The following is an 18,526-nucleotide window of genomic DNA, read 5'->3' as shown; positions in this document are numbered from 1 at the left end:
CAGAGCATCACCAGTACAGGGCTTGCTGGATGGATCTTGGTCGAGGCGCGTGCGGGAGTCTTGTCTCTCTGCCTACACACTTCTCACTAATAAAAGAATAAAAGATTTAAATATAAATGACAAGCTTTAAAAACATAGAGATTAATTTAGGAGAGAATTTCTATGGGCTCAGAGTATGCAAACATTTTTTTAAACTAAGACAAAATACTCAGACAAATTTGACTGCTTTCAGATTAAGAACTTAATAGCAGAAGACAGCATGAAGAGAATGAAATAAAAATACAAACTTAGAGAAGACTTGTAACATATAACCGACAAAGTACTGATATCCAGAATATATAAATTAACATGCTTATAAATCAATAAAACCAAGAGAATTGGACAAAAGACATGAATAATCATTAAAAAAAAAACCCCAGAAGAACCAGGGAAATGAATATTTGCTCGATCCATTAGTATCTATGGAGAAGCAAATTAAGATCATGGTAAAACCCCATTTTTCCTCACTAGACTGGCATAAAGTAAGATAATTTCAAATGATTTAGAGGATGTGGATGAATTAGAATTTTAAGCACTGCTGGCAGTTAAATGGATATTTAATCATTTTGGGAAACAATTTGACCTTTTATTGATTTGATTATGTGTATTTTCTGTTCCATCTACCTCTTCATAGATACCAGAGAGACTTCAAAATATATGAAACAAAAGACATTTGCAGAATTATTTATAAATGAAAATTAGAAACAACCCAAAGGTGCATCGACAGAAAAGGATAAGTTAGTTGTATATTCCAAGGAAAAACTAGTATTCAGCAGTGAAAATGAATGAGCTACAACATGCAACAATACAAATGAATCTTAGAACATTTATTGAGTGAAAAAAATAAGGTTACTGTATATACAAAATTATATATATATATATATTTTTTTTTTTTGTATTTTTCTGAAGCTGGAAACGGGGAGAGACAGTCAGACAGACTCCCGCATGTGCCCGACCGGGATCCACCTGGCACGCCCACCAGGGGGTGACGCTCTGCCCACCAGGCGGCGATGCTCTGCCCCTCCCGGCGTCACTGTGTTGTGACCAGAGCCACTCTAGCGCCTGGGGCAGAGGCCAAGGAGCCATCTCCAGAGCCCCGGTCCATCTTTGCTCCAATGGAGCTTCGGCTGTGGGAAGGGAAGAGAGAGACAGAGAGGAAGGAGAGGGGGAGGGGTGGAGAAGCAGATGGGCGCTTCTCCTGTGTGCCCTGGCTGGGAATAGAACCTGGGACCCCTGCACGCCAGGCCGACGCTCTACTACTGAGCCAACCGACCAGGGCCTACAAAATTATATTTTGATAAAACCAAGAAACAAAACTAAACAAAAATTAAACAGCTTGACCAGGCAGTGGCGCAGTGGATAGAGCGTTGGACTGGGATACAGAAGGACCCAGGTTTGAGACCCCAAGCTCACCAGCTTGAGCGTGGCTCATCTGGTTTGAGCAAAACTCACCAGCTTGGACCCAAGGTCACTGGCTTGAGCAAGGGGTTACTTGGTCTGGTGAAGGCCCCTGGTCAAGGTACATATGAGAAAGCAATCAATGAACAACTAAGGTGTCGCAATGAAAAACTAATGATTGATGCCTCTCATCTCTCTCCGTTCCTGTCTGTCTGTCCCTATCTATCCCTCTCTCTGACTCTCTGTCTCTGTAAAAAAACAAAACAAAACAATAAACTGTTGTTTAGGGACACACATGTGATAAAGCTATGGAATGTGAATACATGATTCAAGAGAGGCAATTGAATGGGCAAAAGAAGTAGTACTCAGACAGATAATGGTATTGGCAAGGTCTGTGCTGGGCAGTATGGTAGCCACTAGCTACATATGACTATTTAAATTCATTAAAATAAATAAAATTAAAAATTGAGCTTCTCAGTTACACCAGCCACATTTCAAGTGTCAATAGTCATGTGTGGATGTGGTTACATTGGACAGCACACATACAGATTTTTTTCCATCGCGGCAGAAAGTTTTGTTAGCACTGTTCTCAGTGTTTTTCAACCACTAAATTTCATGCCAGTAGGCCAAAGAGTTAACCTCCCTGATGTTGTATGCAGAATAGATCCAATGATTATTGACTGCAAAGCAGCTGCACTGTTTTACCATCAGCAGTGATATATGTGTATGAGGGTTCTGACTTTTCCACATCCTCTCCCACACTTGTTATTGTCTTTTTATTATTATAGCCTGTTTTTTTTTATTATAGTATGAATCCTCCAACTTTTTGTTCTTTTTCAAGCTTGTTTTTGCTGTTCTGGGTCCCTTGAGTTTCCATGTGAATTTAAGAACCTTTAAAAAAATTTTGCAAACGAATAAAACATAACTAGCTGGTATTTCTTTTTTTTTCTTTTTACAGAGACAGAGAGAGAGTCAGATAGGGGCAGACAGACAGGAATGGAGGGAGCTGAGAAGCATCAATCATCAGTTTTTCATTGCGACACCTTAGTTCATTGATTGATTTCTCATATGTACCTTGACCGTGGGCCTTCAGCAGGCCGAGTAACCCCTTGCTCAAGCCAGCGACCTTGGGTCCAAGCTGGTGAGCTTTGCTCAAACCAGATGAGCCCGTGCTCAAGCTGGCGACTTCGGGGGTCTTGAACCTGGGTCTATCACATTCCCAGTCTGACGCTCTATCCACTGCGCCACCACCTGGTCAGGTTGACTAGATGGGATTTTGATAAGGATCGTTGATTATTGAATCTGTTGGGAAGTATTGTCATCTTAACAATTTTAAGTCTTCTGATATATCAACAAGGGATACTTTTCTATTTGTTTACACCTATTTTAATTTCTCTCAACAATGTTTTGCAGTTTTTAGAGTCTTAAGTTTTATATCCTGTTAAATGTATTCTGAAGTACTTTGTTCTTTTTGATGCTGTTAAAGTATATATAATAGTTTTCTCAGAGTCCTGTTTAGAATGGTCATAGATAGACCCTTAACATACTTTTTTTTTTTTAATCCTCAGTACAAATCTGTGAGGCAGGTACTATTTCTCTTTGCAAATGAGAAAATAAGTTCCAAAAAAAATTAAATGATTTTGCCCTCGGGGCAACCAAGGTAGTATTTCTGGGAGTGCATCTGGATGAATGAGGAGTCAGTTCATTCAGTCTGACTGCAAATCCTTGCCTGCTTTCTCTTCTTTCTTTGAAACCCAAGATGCAGTACCAGGAGGGTTGGAAGAGAAATTCAGGGTCTCCCAAGCGAATGAATGAGGTATTCGAGAATAAGTGTTGGATCTTGAACAGTGTTGACAGGAGTGATAGACATATCCTGCCCTACTTCCTAAGACTGTAGAAGGTATTTGAAGGCAGTCTGATTTAGTGATTAAAGGCCATATTGTGGGTTTGAGCTCTGGCTTCCCTGCTTAACTTGCTGTCTAATTCAGCAGGTTATTTTGATTCTTTGGCTGTCGTTTTCATCTTCATAGGGTAATTATTAAAAAGATTAAATCAAACACTATTCACGTTTGTAAAATCCAGAGCCTAGTACATAATAAGTGTTCAGTTAAATGTTCACTGTAATTGTTCTGTTGCCTATAGATTTATTCTTATTTTATGTTCATTTTTCTCTTTTCAGTACAAGTTCAGGGATCTAACTGTGGAAGAACTAAAGAATGTAAATATGTTTTTCCCACATTTCAGATATTCAGTGGACACCTATGGTAAGAATCATATTCTCTAGTTTTTGTTACATTTTATAAAGTATTAATTACTTGTTCCTAGAGAACTGTGAAATTATAATTTCTCATTTCTCTCTTTTATCCCCTGAATTTGAACTAGACTTTGTGACTTGTGATTTCTGAGGAAATTTAAGTTAATACAATTTATATTATATTATATTTCTATTGCTACCAGGACAAATAAGCACAAATTTAATGGCTTAAAACACACATATTTATTATCTTATAATTCTGTAGGCCAGAGGTCCAGAACAGATCTCTGAAGGTTAGAAGTCTGGGCTAAAGTCAAGGTGTTGGCAGGTCTCAGTTCCTTTCTGGAGGCTCCGGGAGAGAATCCATTTTCTTACCTTTTCCAGTTTCTGAAAGTCACCCTCATTCTTTGGCTCCAGGTGTCCTTCCTCCATTTTCAAAGCTAGCAATGTGGCATCTCTCTGACCATCCTTCTATAGTAAAATTTCCCTCTACCCACAGCTAGAAAAGATTCTCTGCTTTTAAGGACCAGTGTGATTAGATTAGGCCTGTTCCTGTAATACAGAGTAATTTCCCATCTCAGGGTTCTTAACTTAATTACATCTAAAAAGTTTTTTTGCCAAGTAAGGTTAACATAGTCACGGGTTCCAAGGATTCGGGTATTGGGTATCTTTGGAGACTTATTCTGCCTACCACATAATGGTTGATTCAAAATTACTAATAATAAAGCTTTAATTACCTTTTTCACTTAATATAAAGGGTCTGGCTGCCTAAGAAAGATTTTACTTTACTATCTTTGAGAAACATGACCACAACTCACTCTTGGAAATACATTTTGTATGATGACCCCACATATACATAACTAAAATACTGTGGACACTCTGGCATTTTTCTTCTATTCATTTCATTCCATTTAAAAACGAATGCTGACTGAGACTCATTAAGTTTATTTCAGGACCCATGAATTAGTCAAAGCACACAATTTTGATAAACTACTTTATTCTACATGGTTATGCTTTATATTTGAATTAGTTTGAGTTAAGAAAATGTACCTAATTCAGATTTATATGTTAGAAATTTTGAGTTATTGAAGTATTTCTTAGGAATAGCTAATTTTATATGAAGAAATTATTTGATTCTGGCCCATCTGTGACTGGCCTCTTTGATTGGCACCTAGTTATTTGGTGTTGCATAAATGCCTGGAATGGGATGTAATGGCTACCACGTAATCCCAGATATGCTTCCAAATGTTTTTATCTATATCATCTGACATATTTTTTTTTAACTAAGGCTGTGAGTTAAGTATTATCATCATTTTTTGAATAAAGAAACCAAGGCCCAGATAGTTTAAATAAATTGCTCAAGATTACACAGCTAGAGCCTGTCCTGTGGTGGTGCAGTAGATAAAGAGTCGACCTGGAAATGCTGAGGTCGCCGGTTCAAAACCCTGGGCTTACCTGGTCAAGGCACATATGGGAGTTGATGCTTCCAGCTCCTCCCCCCTGTATCTCTCTCTCCTCTCTCTCTCTGACTCTCTCTCTCTCCTCTCTAAAATGAATAATAAAAAAAAAAGATTACACAGCTAGTTAGGGATGGAGTTAGGGTTTGTACCCATGTCTGTCTTGCCCTCTGCTTGAACACTGCTTGTCCTTTTACAATGATTTTCTTCATGTATAGATTTATTATAGCAGTTAATTCTTATTGTCATTTCCCCTTGTCTCAAGAAAGTGAGCTGTGGTGACATTAGACCCTCAAGCTATAGGATTTATATTGTCCCTGTATGTTTTCTTGTTGAAGACAGTGATAGTTATGCATCTTAATCACTTTTAGTTTGACTTTTTGAATAACTTGATTGGACAATAAATATACCTATAGTTTCCCTATCACATTTCTAGGTTATTCTGTCCTGAGTAACAATCCCTGTTCTATACTTCTTTTCATTTTATGTTTGCCATGGAGTGAGCTTTTCACCTATTGTGACCTTTCATTTATCTAGTTCAAGGTAAACATTTGTACTTCTGTGCACTCTTGGCCTTGAGCTTTCTGTCTGCTTGGTTTCCTCTTTTCCCTTTCCAAAAGATCATCAAATCTACTTGGAATTTTTTTATTCAACTGCCTAAATAGTACAGTTACTGAGGTACTACAAGGACTACATTCCAAGGCAGTATGAGTGTTTGAAGCCAAAAGTACTCTTTTCTGAATTGAATTCAGAGATTAGGCAATAGTTCTCCACCAGTGTGTCCCAGTTATTGATGGGTGAGTTGAAATTTCAGGGATGTGAAGATTGAATAATGGTTGAGAATAATGAAGTTAAAGAAACCAAGAAGATAATTAATGATCTTTCTAAAAGGTCACTATAAAAAATACAGCTAACATTTTTTTCTGCTTATAAAAGTTATAATCTGATTTCTGAAAGTGATTATAATTGATTTGTTAATTGTGACAGTTATTTGATAATGTCCCCACATTTTATGATCCTTTACTTATTTTCACATAGTGTCATAAGATCCTTATGACAACTTTATGATGCATTCTTATTATATTTACTTTATATATGATCAAACTTAAGCTCAAAGAGATTAAAGTAACCAAAAGTCCCATGCCTCTAAGTGGATGTGGGTCTAAAACTTGGGATTTCAGTATCAAAGTCCTGTGTTCTTTCACCTGCCCTCTCTGCTTTCTAAGGAAACATCAAATAATTTTCCTTTGTCAACATTTTTACTGATTTCTGGATGGTATTTAGAAATTATATGTTCCTGTATATGTGTATGTTCATGTGTGTGTTACCTGCCATTGAGTCGACTTTGGCTCCTGGAGACCCTACTTTTAATGCACCTCTTCCTACTACTGATTGCACAATTTTAGGCTTTTTTTTTTTCCTTTCAGTTTTCAAAGATAGTTCCCAGAAAGACTTGCTGAATCTCACTGGTACTATTCCTGTAATGTATCAGGGTAAGTGTGGAAGTTGAGAAATTGTGGGAATTTTCTAACAATAGTTTAATAAGAATTTTCTAACAATAGTTTAACAATAGTTAATAACTATTAACAATAGTTTAATAGTTACATTTGTTTAGTGCCATAATATTCTCAAAGTGATGGCCCTGGCCAGTTGGCTAAGTGGTAGAGTGTCTGCCCCGCATATGGATGTCCCAGGTTCTATTCCCAATCAGGACACACAGGAGAAACAGCCATTTGCTTCTCCACCCCCTCCCTCTTCCTTCTCTCTCTCTCTCTCTCTCTCTCTCTCTCTCTCTCTCTCTCTCTCTCTTCCCCTCCGGCAGCCATGGCTTGATTGGTTCAAGTGCATTGGCTCCAGATGCTAAGGATGGCTCTATGGATCCTCTGCTTCAGGCACTAAAAATAGCTCAGTTGCAAGCACAGCCTCAGATGGGCAGAGCATCAGCCCCAGATCGGGTTACTGGGTAGATTCCAGTTGGGGCACATGCAGGAGGAGTCTGTCTCTCTATCACCCCTCCTCTCACTTGGAAAAAAAGAAAAAAAATTCTCAATATTTTGACATATATATGATCTATATTGAACCTTATTAAATATAGCAGATTACTGTCTGAGTCAAGGAAGGCCTAGATTAATATTAACAAATTCAATTCAATAAATACTTACGAATATCAACTACATGCCTACTACTCTGCTAGGTGCTGGGGTTCAGAGGAGAGCAAGACAGACATAGGCCTGCCCTGATGGAGAGTAATCCTGTTTTTCATAGCAGAGGGCAGGAATCCCCACCATTTTCTTCATTGCATCAGTGCAGAGTTCCTCTTCCTTTCCCTCTACATGATGTAGCAGTATCCCCATCCTATAGGGGAAACTTAGTCTAAGCCTGGTGAAGTGAGTTACTTAAAACCATATATCTGGCATCAGGCTAGAACTTTAAACTCTCAATAGGAAACATTTAAAACACAGGGGTCATTAAAACTCAAAGAAAGCAACACATTTTTGATGACCTGACAGGTTAACATAGCTAAGTGTTTTCCCAAAAAGAAAAAGAAATCACTAACTTTCCTATATACAACTCTTCCTTTTTGTCCAGACCTACTTCCTTCAATGTTCAAGAGGACTAACCTTTAAGATATGTATCACAGGAGATTGCTTATATAGTATACTTTGAAGAACACCGGTGAAATGTTCTGCCTAAGTGCTGCCTGAAATTCCACCATTAAAAATTTATTCCTCTTCTAAAATGAAAAGAATCCCAGGAGGGATAACATCCAGTACTGCTAATATACAGTCCTGTGCTTAAAAAAACGCTCGGTAAATACTTTTGAATAATTGAATTAATTTACTACTGACTGAAAGGCTTAGGAATAAAGAATTTACTGAGCATTTGAAAGAAGAGGTGCACTGAAAGGGGGCTGAGGAGGATCTGAAAACCAAATGGGGACAGAACAGTGGAGTTTGCTATCTCTTGTAAAGATTTGAGCACTGTGTGATGAGAATACATTGCCCAAAAGGCACCAAGAAGCTATATTTTGGGGGACTTTTTCAAAGTAAATGTTTTATTATTATAGTTCCTAGATTGTTAGAAACCTGCCTTAATTGCTTCTTCTCCAGAATAACTTGTGGCCAGAGATGCACTCATGTTTTAATCTGCCTCTGTTTATGTCCCACCATGACACCTCCTTTGGCACAGGAAATGCATAGGCATTTAGTTTGGTTTTTACACAGAGGAATGTGGTCGGAGATGAAAGTAGGTAGCTTTGGGAATTTGCAGTGAGGGCGGCAGAACAGGCATAGACTTGAGTTTGTGTTTTCCTTCCGTGCTCCTCTCCTGCCGAGCTATCAGACTATCTTCAGGCTGCCTGCAGAACTTCACTGAGACTTCTTCCTCATTACTTATGTGTTGCATTTCTTATGGCTAGATGTTAAAAAGAGAGAAAAAGAATTTCTATCTACCCCCAATGGCTGATTGATGATTGATTTCACAATTCTTACCCATCCCAATAATTTCAAGGGCAGTGCATATTAACAGAGGAGTTTATGAATTCAGATGAACCATTGCCTAGCATTTCAGTTTCTAGGACACTGTGGGGAGATAACAGGAGGACATAAAAGTTATCTTAATACCATTGGTAAGATGCCCCTCTTTGGCACTCTTTCTTAATGCCATGGAGTTATGTCATTGACTTTTATGCTGGCTGGGTCTTTCAACGTAGTAACGGTACCTGCAATGCCTTTTTCCTGGCAGTACACTGTTTTCCCCTTTGTTTCTTACTAGAATTGTATCAACTCAGTGTGATGCACACTAGTTATTTCTTGCTGATTAGAAGGTCAGAATGTATTATCTTTTTCCTCTATCAAATGGGCTGATATAAATGGTCACTTTGTGGTAATGTGATCACCAGATTTTATAATCATCAAGTTATCTACAGACCAATAACTATGCCTAGCTATACCTATATTGTAAACCCTTAGCTACTATGTATGGTGACGGACTTATTGTGATGACATACCTCAATAAAAGCATTTTAAAATATTAATAGTTAAACAAAAGTAGAAGAGGAGTATGGTTCTAAGAACTGCTGATATGAAATAGTAGACCAGCTGTCAGGACATTTTTCTAAATTCCCCAGGTATTAGGACATTTCTATAATGTACTGATTTTCAGTCATAGCTGCATATTAGAGTTGCATGGGAAGCTTTTAAAAAATGATGTGCAGACCCCAACCCATTGAATCAGAAACTTTGGGAAGTGGCCTGGATATTGTTATGTTTTGAAGTTCCTTAAATGTGTCTAATTTGCAGACACCGCTGGGTATCATTATACTTAGGGGAGGAGTAAGCAAGATGAAAAAATAACTTTCAGTGGAAGGAGGATTTCCTTAGTAAGAAAAGGGTTTCAGTGGCAAAGAAAACTTTATACCTGGCCTGTTTTCAAAGTGCAAACATTACAAATCCTTCATGGAGCTTACCATGTCATATACTGTTCTAAGCATTTTGCATACATTAACTAATCTCATCCTTACAACAACCTTATGAGGTAGGAGCTATTATTATTCCCATTTTATAGAGGAAGGAATTGAGACACAGAGAAGTTAAGTTGCCTAAAATCATACAGCTAATAAAGTGTGAAACCTATGCATTCTAGCTTCCGAGCAGCCATGTTCTTAACTACAGTGAGAGAAATATGCAGTAAGATATGAAAGCAGAAATAAATATCAGAAGATACAATAAAACAGCCAAGGTAGTTGATCAGATTTCTAGTTTAAGCCTAGTTTTTGTCCTTATATAAGTTTTAGCTCTGAACTTCCTGGCAACCAAGGAAGTCAGATTTTGGCTGTTGATAGGTATCACATACACGATTATAAATTGGAAGAGCATGCATGCACGTTCCTATCTCGGTACACTAAAATTTACAAACACTGTACACAGTGACTGTTAAGGTTATTTTTAGCTTTTAAGTTCTTATGTATCAAAACTAGTTTGTATATTTTAGTACCTGCTACTAATGAGCAACTTGAGGGCTAGTATCAAATTCATCTTTACTCATTCATTCATTTTTTTATTTGTTTGTTAATTCAGTAATTCATTATATAAGGAACTTTTATTGAGCAGCCATTACATTAGGCACTATGCATGGTTCAGGGGATGTAGAACTGGATAATACATTATTTTCTCTTAGGGAGAAGTCTACAGTGTAAAAAAATAAACAGAACTGTAAGCAAATAACTTTAGTGTAGAAAAGTTTAAGTGTCCACTACCATTCAAGAAAGGTACAATAGCACTGCTTGTGTGGAGCAAAGAAGGCTACATAGAGAAGATGATGTATCTCAAACTCCTGACACAATAGGTCTTGTAAATATTTATTGAATTGAATTGGATGTCTTTATTAAATTCCCTCAAATATTATGTTGGTGACTTAATGGGAATATATTTCCGATGTTAATGTACAATAGATGAAATGGAAAAATAGGTCTCAATTTACATAAATCCTTTTTTTTTAGGTGAAAGGAAAGGGGATAGTGAAGCAGACTCCTGCATGCGCCCTGACAGGGATCCACCTGGCAACCCCATCTGGGCCTAATGCTTGAGTACTGAGCTATTTTTAGTTCCTGAGGCTAATGTGCTCCAGAGGAGCTATCCTCAGTGCTCCTGGCCACGCTCGAGCCAGTTGAGCCCCTGGCTGCAGGAAGGGAAGAGGGGGGAAGCAGATGGTCACTTTTGTGTGCCCTGACTGAGAATTGAACCCAGGATGTCCATAATATGCTGGGCCCACGTTCGATCCATTGAGCCACCAGCCAGAGCCCATAAATCCTTTATATGTATATAAACTTTATATGTATATAATCCTTTATATGTATATGACTACACAGCTTAAAATGCCACCTAGCTATACCATAGGTAAATGTGTATGCCTTATTATTGTTTGAAGTGTGTTTATTTTGTCTCAAATAGGCAATACATATAACATCCCAATTCGTTTGTGGATTTTGGATTCTCATCCTTTTGCTCCCCCCATTTGCTTCTTAAAGCCAACTGCAAATATGGGAATCTCTGTTGGAAAACATGTGGATGGTCAAGGCAGAATATACTTACCCTACCTCCAAAACTGGAGCCATGTAAGATCTATTTGATTTTCTTTTAACAGTTCTTATTTTTCTGAGTATTTATCTTTGGTCTTAGTGGATCAGAGTAACAAGTAAGTTACTGAATTTTCTTTCTTTTCATATGGCCTTTAAAAGTAATTTGATATTGAGCTCCCGAGATGTCAACCAACTCCCAGAACCCTGGTTATAGCAGCCTGTTTGACTCTGTTCTCTGCAACTCGAGTAGCCAACTGTTGTTTGCTCCTTATCTGTTTATAGTTGTGTGCTGGCTGCTGGATAAGGAATATGTAAAGCTACTAGCATGATCTAGGGCATTATTTCCAAGTCCCTCTCTATTAAAGATTCTTAGGCAATATATAAGGTCTACCGGAAAGTTCTGTCCGTTTTTGGAATAAAACAAAATACAAATTTTTCTTACCGTCAATAAACTTTATTAAATAATATATTTCCACACCAATCCTATCTTCCGAATATGGTCCGAAATGGTTTGCTGAGCTGAATTAAGCCTTTCTGCAATCTCCGATGTTGTCAGAAAAGGATCTTGCTCCAACATGGTCTTAACAACATCGTCATCAATCAAAGATGGTCACCCAGAACGTGGCTTATCAGAAAGGTCGATATCACCTGTTTCGAATTTTTTGAACCATCTAATGCATGTCCTATCAGAAACTGTACCTTCACCAAACACTTTCAATAAATTTCTCCATGCTTCTGTAGCATTTCTTCCTTGTTGAAATTCGTATACAGTACAGTGGCGTAAATGAACTTTAGCAGTAGCCATGGATACTCTATTGCTTCACACATAAGACTAACATGAATCAACTTTGTTTTAGTTAATTTGCTACGTCAGTATGTATACATTAAGTGATAAAAATAGAGAGGCACACATGCGCCAAATAAACATGTGCTTACGTGTCAAAACTTGTGATAGAAACAGACAGAACTTTCCGGTAGATCTTATATGTATTTATTTGCAGTTTTGACTGTTTTTGAACTTTAGTAAATTGAATTATATAATCTTCTGTTATGTACTATGTTTTTATAACTGAGCATTAAATTTTTAAAATTCACACATATCGATGATCATTGTAATATATTTTACAAATCCTCACATTATGCAATTTTGTAATCTGCAATTTTCATCTACCTTTATATTGAGCATTGGTATAAATCTCTGTGGAATAATTGAATTAAAGGTTATAAACGTCTTGAAGGCTGTACTAATCTCTTGCTAAATTGGCATCCAAAAGGTAGACAAAATGTTGCACATCTCCCATCAGTAGAAGTCAGTGTAGGTGAGTACCTGTTTTACAGCACCCTTGCTCTAACAGAACATATTATTAAAACAAAAGAAACTATTGCTTATCTCTTTACCTTTACTTTAAAATGCTCTCATTTTTATAAAGAGGTAAAACTTTTTTTTTTTTTTTTTACAGAGACAGAGAGAGAGTCAGAGAGGATAGACAGGGACAGACAGGAACGGAGAGAGATGAGAAGCATCAATCATTAGTTTTTCCTTGCGCATTGCGACACCTTAGTTGTTCATTGACGGCTTTCTCATATGTGCCTTGTCTGCGCGCAGGACTTCAGCAGACCGAGTAACCCTTTGCCCAAGCCAGCAACCTTGGGTCCAAGCTGGTGAGCTTTTTGCTCAAACCAGATGAGCCCGTGCTCAAGCCAGGGACCTCGGGGTCTCAAACCTCGGGGTCTTGAACCTGGGTCCTCGGCATCCCAGTTCGACGCTCTATCCACTGCGCCACTGCCTGGTCAGGCGAGGTAAAAGTTTTATGAAAAGATAATTAAAAAAAAAAAAGAGGCCCTGGCCGGTTGGCTCAGCGGTAGAGCATCGGCCTGGCTTGAGGGAGTCCTGGGTTCGATTCCTGGCCAGGGCACACAGGGTAAGCACCCATCTGCTTCTCCACCCCTCCCCCTCTCCTTCCTCTCTGTCTCTCTCTTCCCCTCCCACAGCCGAGGCTCCATTGGAGCAAAGATGGCCCGGGCACTGAGGATGGCTCTGTGGCCTCTGCCTCAGGCGCTAGAATGGCTCTGGATGCAACAGAGCGACGCCCCAGAGGGGCAGAACATCCCCCCTGGTGGGCATGCCGGGTGGATCCCGGTCGGGTGCATGCGGGAGTCTGTCTGACTGCCTCCCCGTTTCCAGCTTTGGAAAAATGAAAAGAAAAAGAAAAAAGATAATTTATAAGATACTTATATGTACCCAGAATATTGTAAAACTGGAGAACAAGAATATGTGAGAGTCAAGTGAGATTGTCTTAAAGCATGCCATTAGGATGATCACTTCTTATTTTATACATAGCCCATGAAAAGGTGTACAGTTATAGACACATTTTACTTTTTGAAAATGGTTTCTATATTTTATATATATATATATATATATATATATAACCTTTAAAAATAAAGGAAAGAGAGAAATAGTAAAAGAAAGACTTCACACCAGATGGTCCATAGTGGAGTTTAAGTGGAAAACTTTTTTCTTTCTTTTTTTTAATTTATTTTTTAGCGAGAGAGAGGTATATAGAGAGACAGACAGGAAGGGAGAGAGATGAGAAATATCAACTCATAGTTACAGCACTTTAGTTGTTCATTGATTACTTTCTTATATGTGCCTTAACTGGGAGGCTGCAGCTAAGCCAATGACCCCTTGCTCAAGCCAGCTACCTTAGACTAAGCCAGTGACCACAGGGTCATGTCTGTGATCCCATACTCAAGGTAGTGACCCTGCGCTCAACTGGTGAACCTGTGCTCAAGCCAATTGAGCCCACTCTCATGCCAGCGACCTCGGGGTTCCAAACCTGGTTCCTCAGCATCCCAGGCCAATGCTCTATCCATTGTGCCACCGCCTGGTCAGTCTAAGTAGAAAAACTTTTATTTTATAAATTTGTACATTAATTTATTACTTGGTGATTTAAGTAATATTTTCAGTTAAATATTGTGAATGAGTCTTGATAAAAATTAGTCCATTGGAAGGACAAAAATGTCTTAATGTTTAGTTCTTTGGTTAGTGAAGAAATTGAAATTTTTTTCATGTACTTATTGATCATGCATGTTTCTCTCTTTTTGAATTGTTTGTCTTCTTCATCCATTTTATCCTTCTTAAAGTATCCTCAAAAGGTATTTTGACCTTAATTCCCTGTTGTGGGCATCTGTATTTCCTGTTTCCTCTTTCTGATAAACTGGTTGAGATTGTGCTTGATTTCATTACACACAGTACTGATTTCACTATCCTATTTTGAGCTTCTTTCTTATAAGTTAAAACTAGTCTTAAGAAGATTTTACATTATTGAAATTTCCCTACTTAAAATTACTGCAGTAACTTTAAGTTTCACATGTGGTTGGAACTATGTAGTATGATTATACAGAATTTTGGAGCTAGAAAGAATCTAGGGGTTGCCTAGGCCAAGGATTACAAACATTTTCCCCAGGAGATTCAGTGTGCTGTATTAGATCTATAGAGTTTGAATGGCATAGAGTTTTGTTTTGTTCTTAATTTGAATTTGAATCCTTATACATATACTTTCTCCAATCTGGCACAATAATCATCTCCCCAAATTTTCTTATCCTTGACAACTTCACATATTATGTTACCTGCTTGGTCTTTAAAGGTGTTTAAATTTTTTATCCTAGTGGCCTCATCCTCTTAATTTATAAATAATGAAACCTAGATACTGAGAAATTAAGCACTTTTCAAATGAGCAAACTACTAAATATTTCTAATAATAAAATAATAAACATCATTTTTATACTCAGAGTGTATATAGTTTGCATACGTTAGTTCATTTGCTTCTCATACAGCCACTTGGGATTTGTTAGTCACATTATATTGCTTATAACATTGAAGCTGAGACAGGTTAAATGAATTTCATTAAGGTTGCTTAACCAGTTAAATGAAAAGAAACAGTACCAGCTTAGATAATATTTTCTCAGTGTAAATTTTCTGATTTGATAATGGTTATATAGGAGAATGACTGTTTTTGTTTTTCTTCTTTTAGGAACTATATACTATAGTATTACTGAATGACTCAAAAAGAGTGTGGAGGCTTTGGCTAGAAATAAATTATAAAGATTCATTCAAGAGTCTTAGGGGGTTCCTAAACTAGAAACACAAGTAGGCAATACCCAGAGTGTTCCAAAAAAGAAAGAAAAGCTAAGTTCTTATAGTAAAAAGTATATTCTTGAGAAGACTCAGTCCTGCTTTCTTAGTCTCTGGATTGGTCCAAGATGGTAATTTTTTAGCTCACCAGTGATCTGGATGTCAGGTGGTCAGGATACTTGAACATTCTTTCCTTAGTCCTTTGTGCAGGTTATCTGGATGTTTGATATATATCCAGGCATTGACAGAGGACTGGAAAGTTCAAAAATGTAAGTTTCTATTCTTGAAAACAAGAATAGAATTGTTTCCCCATGCCTCAACCTACTCGACTTTAGTAATTTAGCAGTTTGACTGCACTAACTTCATTTTATTTATTCCATATATTCCTCAGTATTTAAGGATGAAGAGATATTAAATCTGGAATTTACTCCCAACTGGTTCAGAAAAATAGAGAGGGAAAGAGACTAATAAAGCAAATGTGATAAAATTTTAGTGATCTGAATGAAGAGTATATGGAAATTCTTTGTACTATTTTTGTAACTTTTCTATAAGTATGCAATTATTTAAAAATAAAAAGTTAAAAAGACAGACCATTCCTAAACATAGAAACTCTGCTAGTAAGCACATTCATGCTATTTTTCCACATTTTGGAGATGTGGATTCAGCATTTCTCCCTTAATTTTTCAGTTAAAAGAATTAAGTAAGCCTGGCGCAGTGGCTAGAATGTTGACCTGGGACGCTGAGGACCCAGGTTTGAAACCCTAAGGTTGCTGACTTGAGCGTGGGCTCATCCCGCTTGAGCGTGGGCTCATCCCGCTTGAGCGCAGGATCACCAGCTTGAGCGCAGGGTCATAGACATGACCCCATTGTCACTGGTTTGAGCCCAAGGTCAGTGGCTTGAGCCAAGGGGCCACTGGCTCGGCTGGAGCCGCTCTCTGGTCAATGCAAGTATGAGAAGTAATCAGTGAACCACTGAAGTGACACAACTATGAGTTGATGCTTCTCATCTCTCTCCCTTCCTGTCTGTTGGTGTGTCTCTCTCTCTTTAAAAAAGAAAAAAGTAATTTTTTAGTTGAAAGTATTAAAACAGTTGAAGGCTACCACATAATTTCTATGGTAGTTGTCAAAAAATGAGAACAGTGCCTGACCAGGCGGTGGCACAGTGGATAGAGTGTCGGACTGGGATGCAGAGGACCCAGGTTCGAGACCCGGGGTCGCCGCCAGCTTGAGTGCGGGCTCATCTGGTTTGAGCAAAAGCTCACCAGCTTGGACCCAAGGTCGCTGGCTCGAGCAAGGTATTACTCAGTCTGCTGAAGGCCCGCGGTCAAGGTGTCGCAATGCATAACGAAAAACTAATGATTGATGCTTCTCATCTCTCCATTCCTGTCTGTCTGTCCCTGTCTATCCCTCTCTCTGACTCTCTCTCTCTGTCTCTCTAAAAAAAAAAGAGAACATAATACAATACTTTGTTTTGGTTCATTATAACAATGTGGTTAACAAGGTAGTATTCCTCAGCAAAATTTTTGCATAACTTTTCCCTTTGTGTGTATTTGGCAGCCTAAATCTGTCATTGTAGGATTAATTAAAGAAATGATTGCCAAGTTTCAAGAGGAACTCCCCCTGTATTCTCTGTCATCATCTGACGAGGCACGGCAGGTGGACTTACTAGCCTATATTGCAAAAATCACTGAAGGTTTGTATTTTTGTTAATCAGAAAGTTATTCCTCACTGCTGGCCTTTACTCTCTGCTAATTTATTTTTTATAAATAAAAACATGCATCTATATATACACACAGACACACATACATAGACACATATCTGTGTTGAATAAAAAATTCCTGTATGTCTATCATAGGGTGTTACCTACCATACAGTTCCAAAGAGCATGGTTTCTTTTTCTTTTTTTCCAGAGTATGATTTCTTAAAATGTAAAAGATTACTCTTATACTAACAGATAAAGCAATTTGTGTTTTGTTCAAAACCACTTGATATATAAGGGGTGGGCAAAAGTGATTAAGTTACCAGCACACACAGGAACAATGATAGAAAGAAGACAAATAATATAAATAATACAATAATTAAAACATAAATAATACAAGAATAAATTGTGTTTCACATACTCACAACTGTACACTGACTTTGCCAACCCCAGTATTAATGATTCCAAACCTTTTTCATTATATGTTTATGTGGCTTTTTGCCTCATTTCAATATATTGGTTCAGAAAATCCGTGGTTCTCAGTGTTTCTCACTGACTTTAAAATAACATATACATGCTTGCAAAATTTTGTAAGGTGTTAATATTTTTTGCATTTTAGACCAGAGCAGTAAGAATCAGAATGTTTTTCAGAATTATGGAAATCCTATATTTTAGCCTTATGTGATATTTTTAAAAATCTTTGGAAAGATATGCATTTTTAAAAGAGTGACCTTTATTTAGTGAAATATTTAATATGAGATTCCTGTCTTTCTAGCATTTCATTTGCTCAGCAAGTATTTTTGGATGTCATTATGGACTAGCACCATGTTTTCAGTCCAAGTTAGAAGCTTGGTATATATATTTTTTAAAGATGCTGAAAATTATTTTTGATATTATTATTTTTATTTATTTATTTATTTATTTTTTTGAGAAAGGGAGAGAGAGAGGCGAGACAGACAGAGAGAGAAGGTGGGGAGGAGCTGGAAGCATCAACTCCCATATGTGCCTTGACCAGGCAAGCCCAGGGTTTCGAACCGGCGACCTCAGCATTTCCAGGTCGACGCTTTATCCACTATGCCACCACAGGTCAGGCAGCCTAAGGCTTTTAAGACTAAGCCATTTTTTTTTTTTTTTTTTTTGTATTTTTCCGAAGCTGGAAACGGGGAGAGACAGTCAGACAGACTCCCACATGCGCCTGACCGGGATCCACCCGGCACGCCCACCAGGGGGCAACGCTCTGCCCCTCCGGGGCATCGCTCTGTTGCGACCAGAGCCACTCTAGCGCCTGGGGCAGAGGCCAAGGAGCCATCCCCAGCACCTGGGCCATCTTTGCTCCAATGGAGCCTTGGCTACGGGAAGGGAAGAGAGAGACAGAGAGGAAGGAGAGGGGGAGGGGTGGAGAAGCAGATGGGCGCTTCTCCTGTGTGCCCTGGCCAGGAATCGAACCCGGGACCCCTTGCACGCC

The 18,526-nt window shown here is 38.2% G+C and overlaps 1 protein-coding gene across 4 annotated transcripts in view; it reads left to right on the top strand.

Annotated features, from left to right (window-relative positions):
- Positions 1-18,526, top strand: part of UEVLD (UEV and lactate/malate dehyrogenase domains) — a 47,793-nt gene that overhangs the window by 2,317 nt on the left and 26,950 nt on the right. For 2 of the 4 annotated variants that reach the window (XR_010728093.1, XM_066251087.1), the window contains exons 2-5: positions 3,617-3,701; positions 6,576-6,641; positions 11,100-11,263; positions 16,920-17,055. Coding sequence is in view for 3 of the 4 variants with exons in the window: in XM_066251087.1 (XP_066107184.1) it covers positions 3,617-3,701; positions 6,576-6,641; positions 11,100-11,263; positions 16,920-17,055 (451 nt within the window). In the remaining variant the exon portion in view is untranslated. The remainder of the gene's footprint in view (positions 1-3,616; positions 3,702-6,575; positions 6,642-11,099; positions 11,264-16,919; positions 17,056-18,526) is intronic. The other 2 variants (XM_066251088.1, XM_066251089.1) reach the window with 2 other exon arrangements.

The sequence above is a fragment of the Saccopteryx bilineata genome, chromosome 1 (genome assembly GCF_036850765.1).
Source record: "Saccopteryx bilineata isolate mSacBil1 chromosome 1, mSacBil1_pri_phased_curated, whole genome shotgun sequence".
Lineage (NCBI taxonomy): Eukaryota > Metazoa > Chordata > Mammalia > Chiroptera > Emballonuridae > Saccopteryx > Saccopteryx bilineata.
The sequence above is the reverse complement of the archived record's forward strand: the minus strand, read 5'-3'. Positions and strand labels throughout refer to the sequence as shown.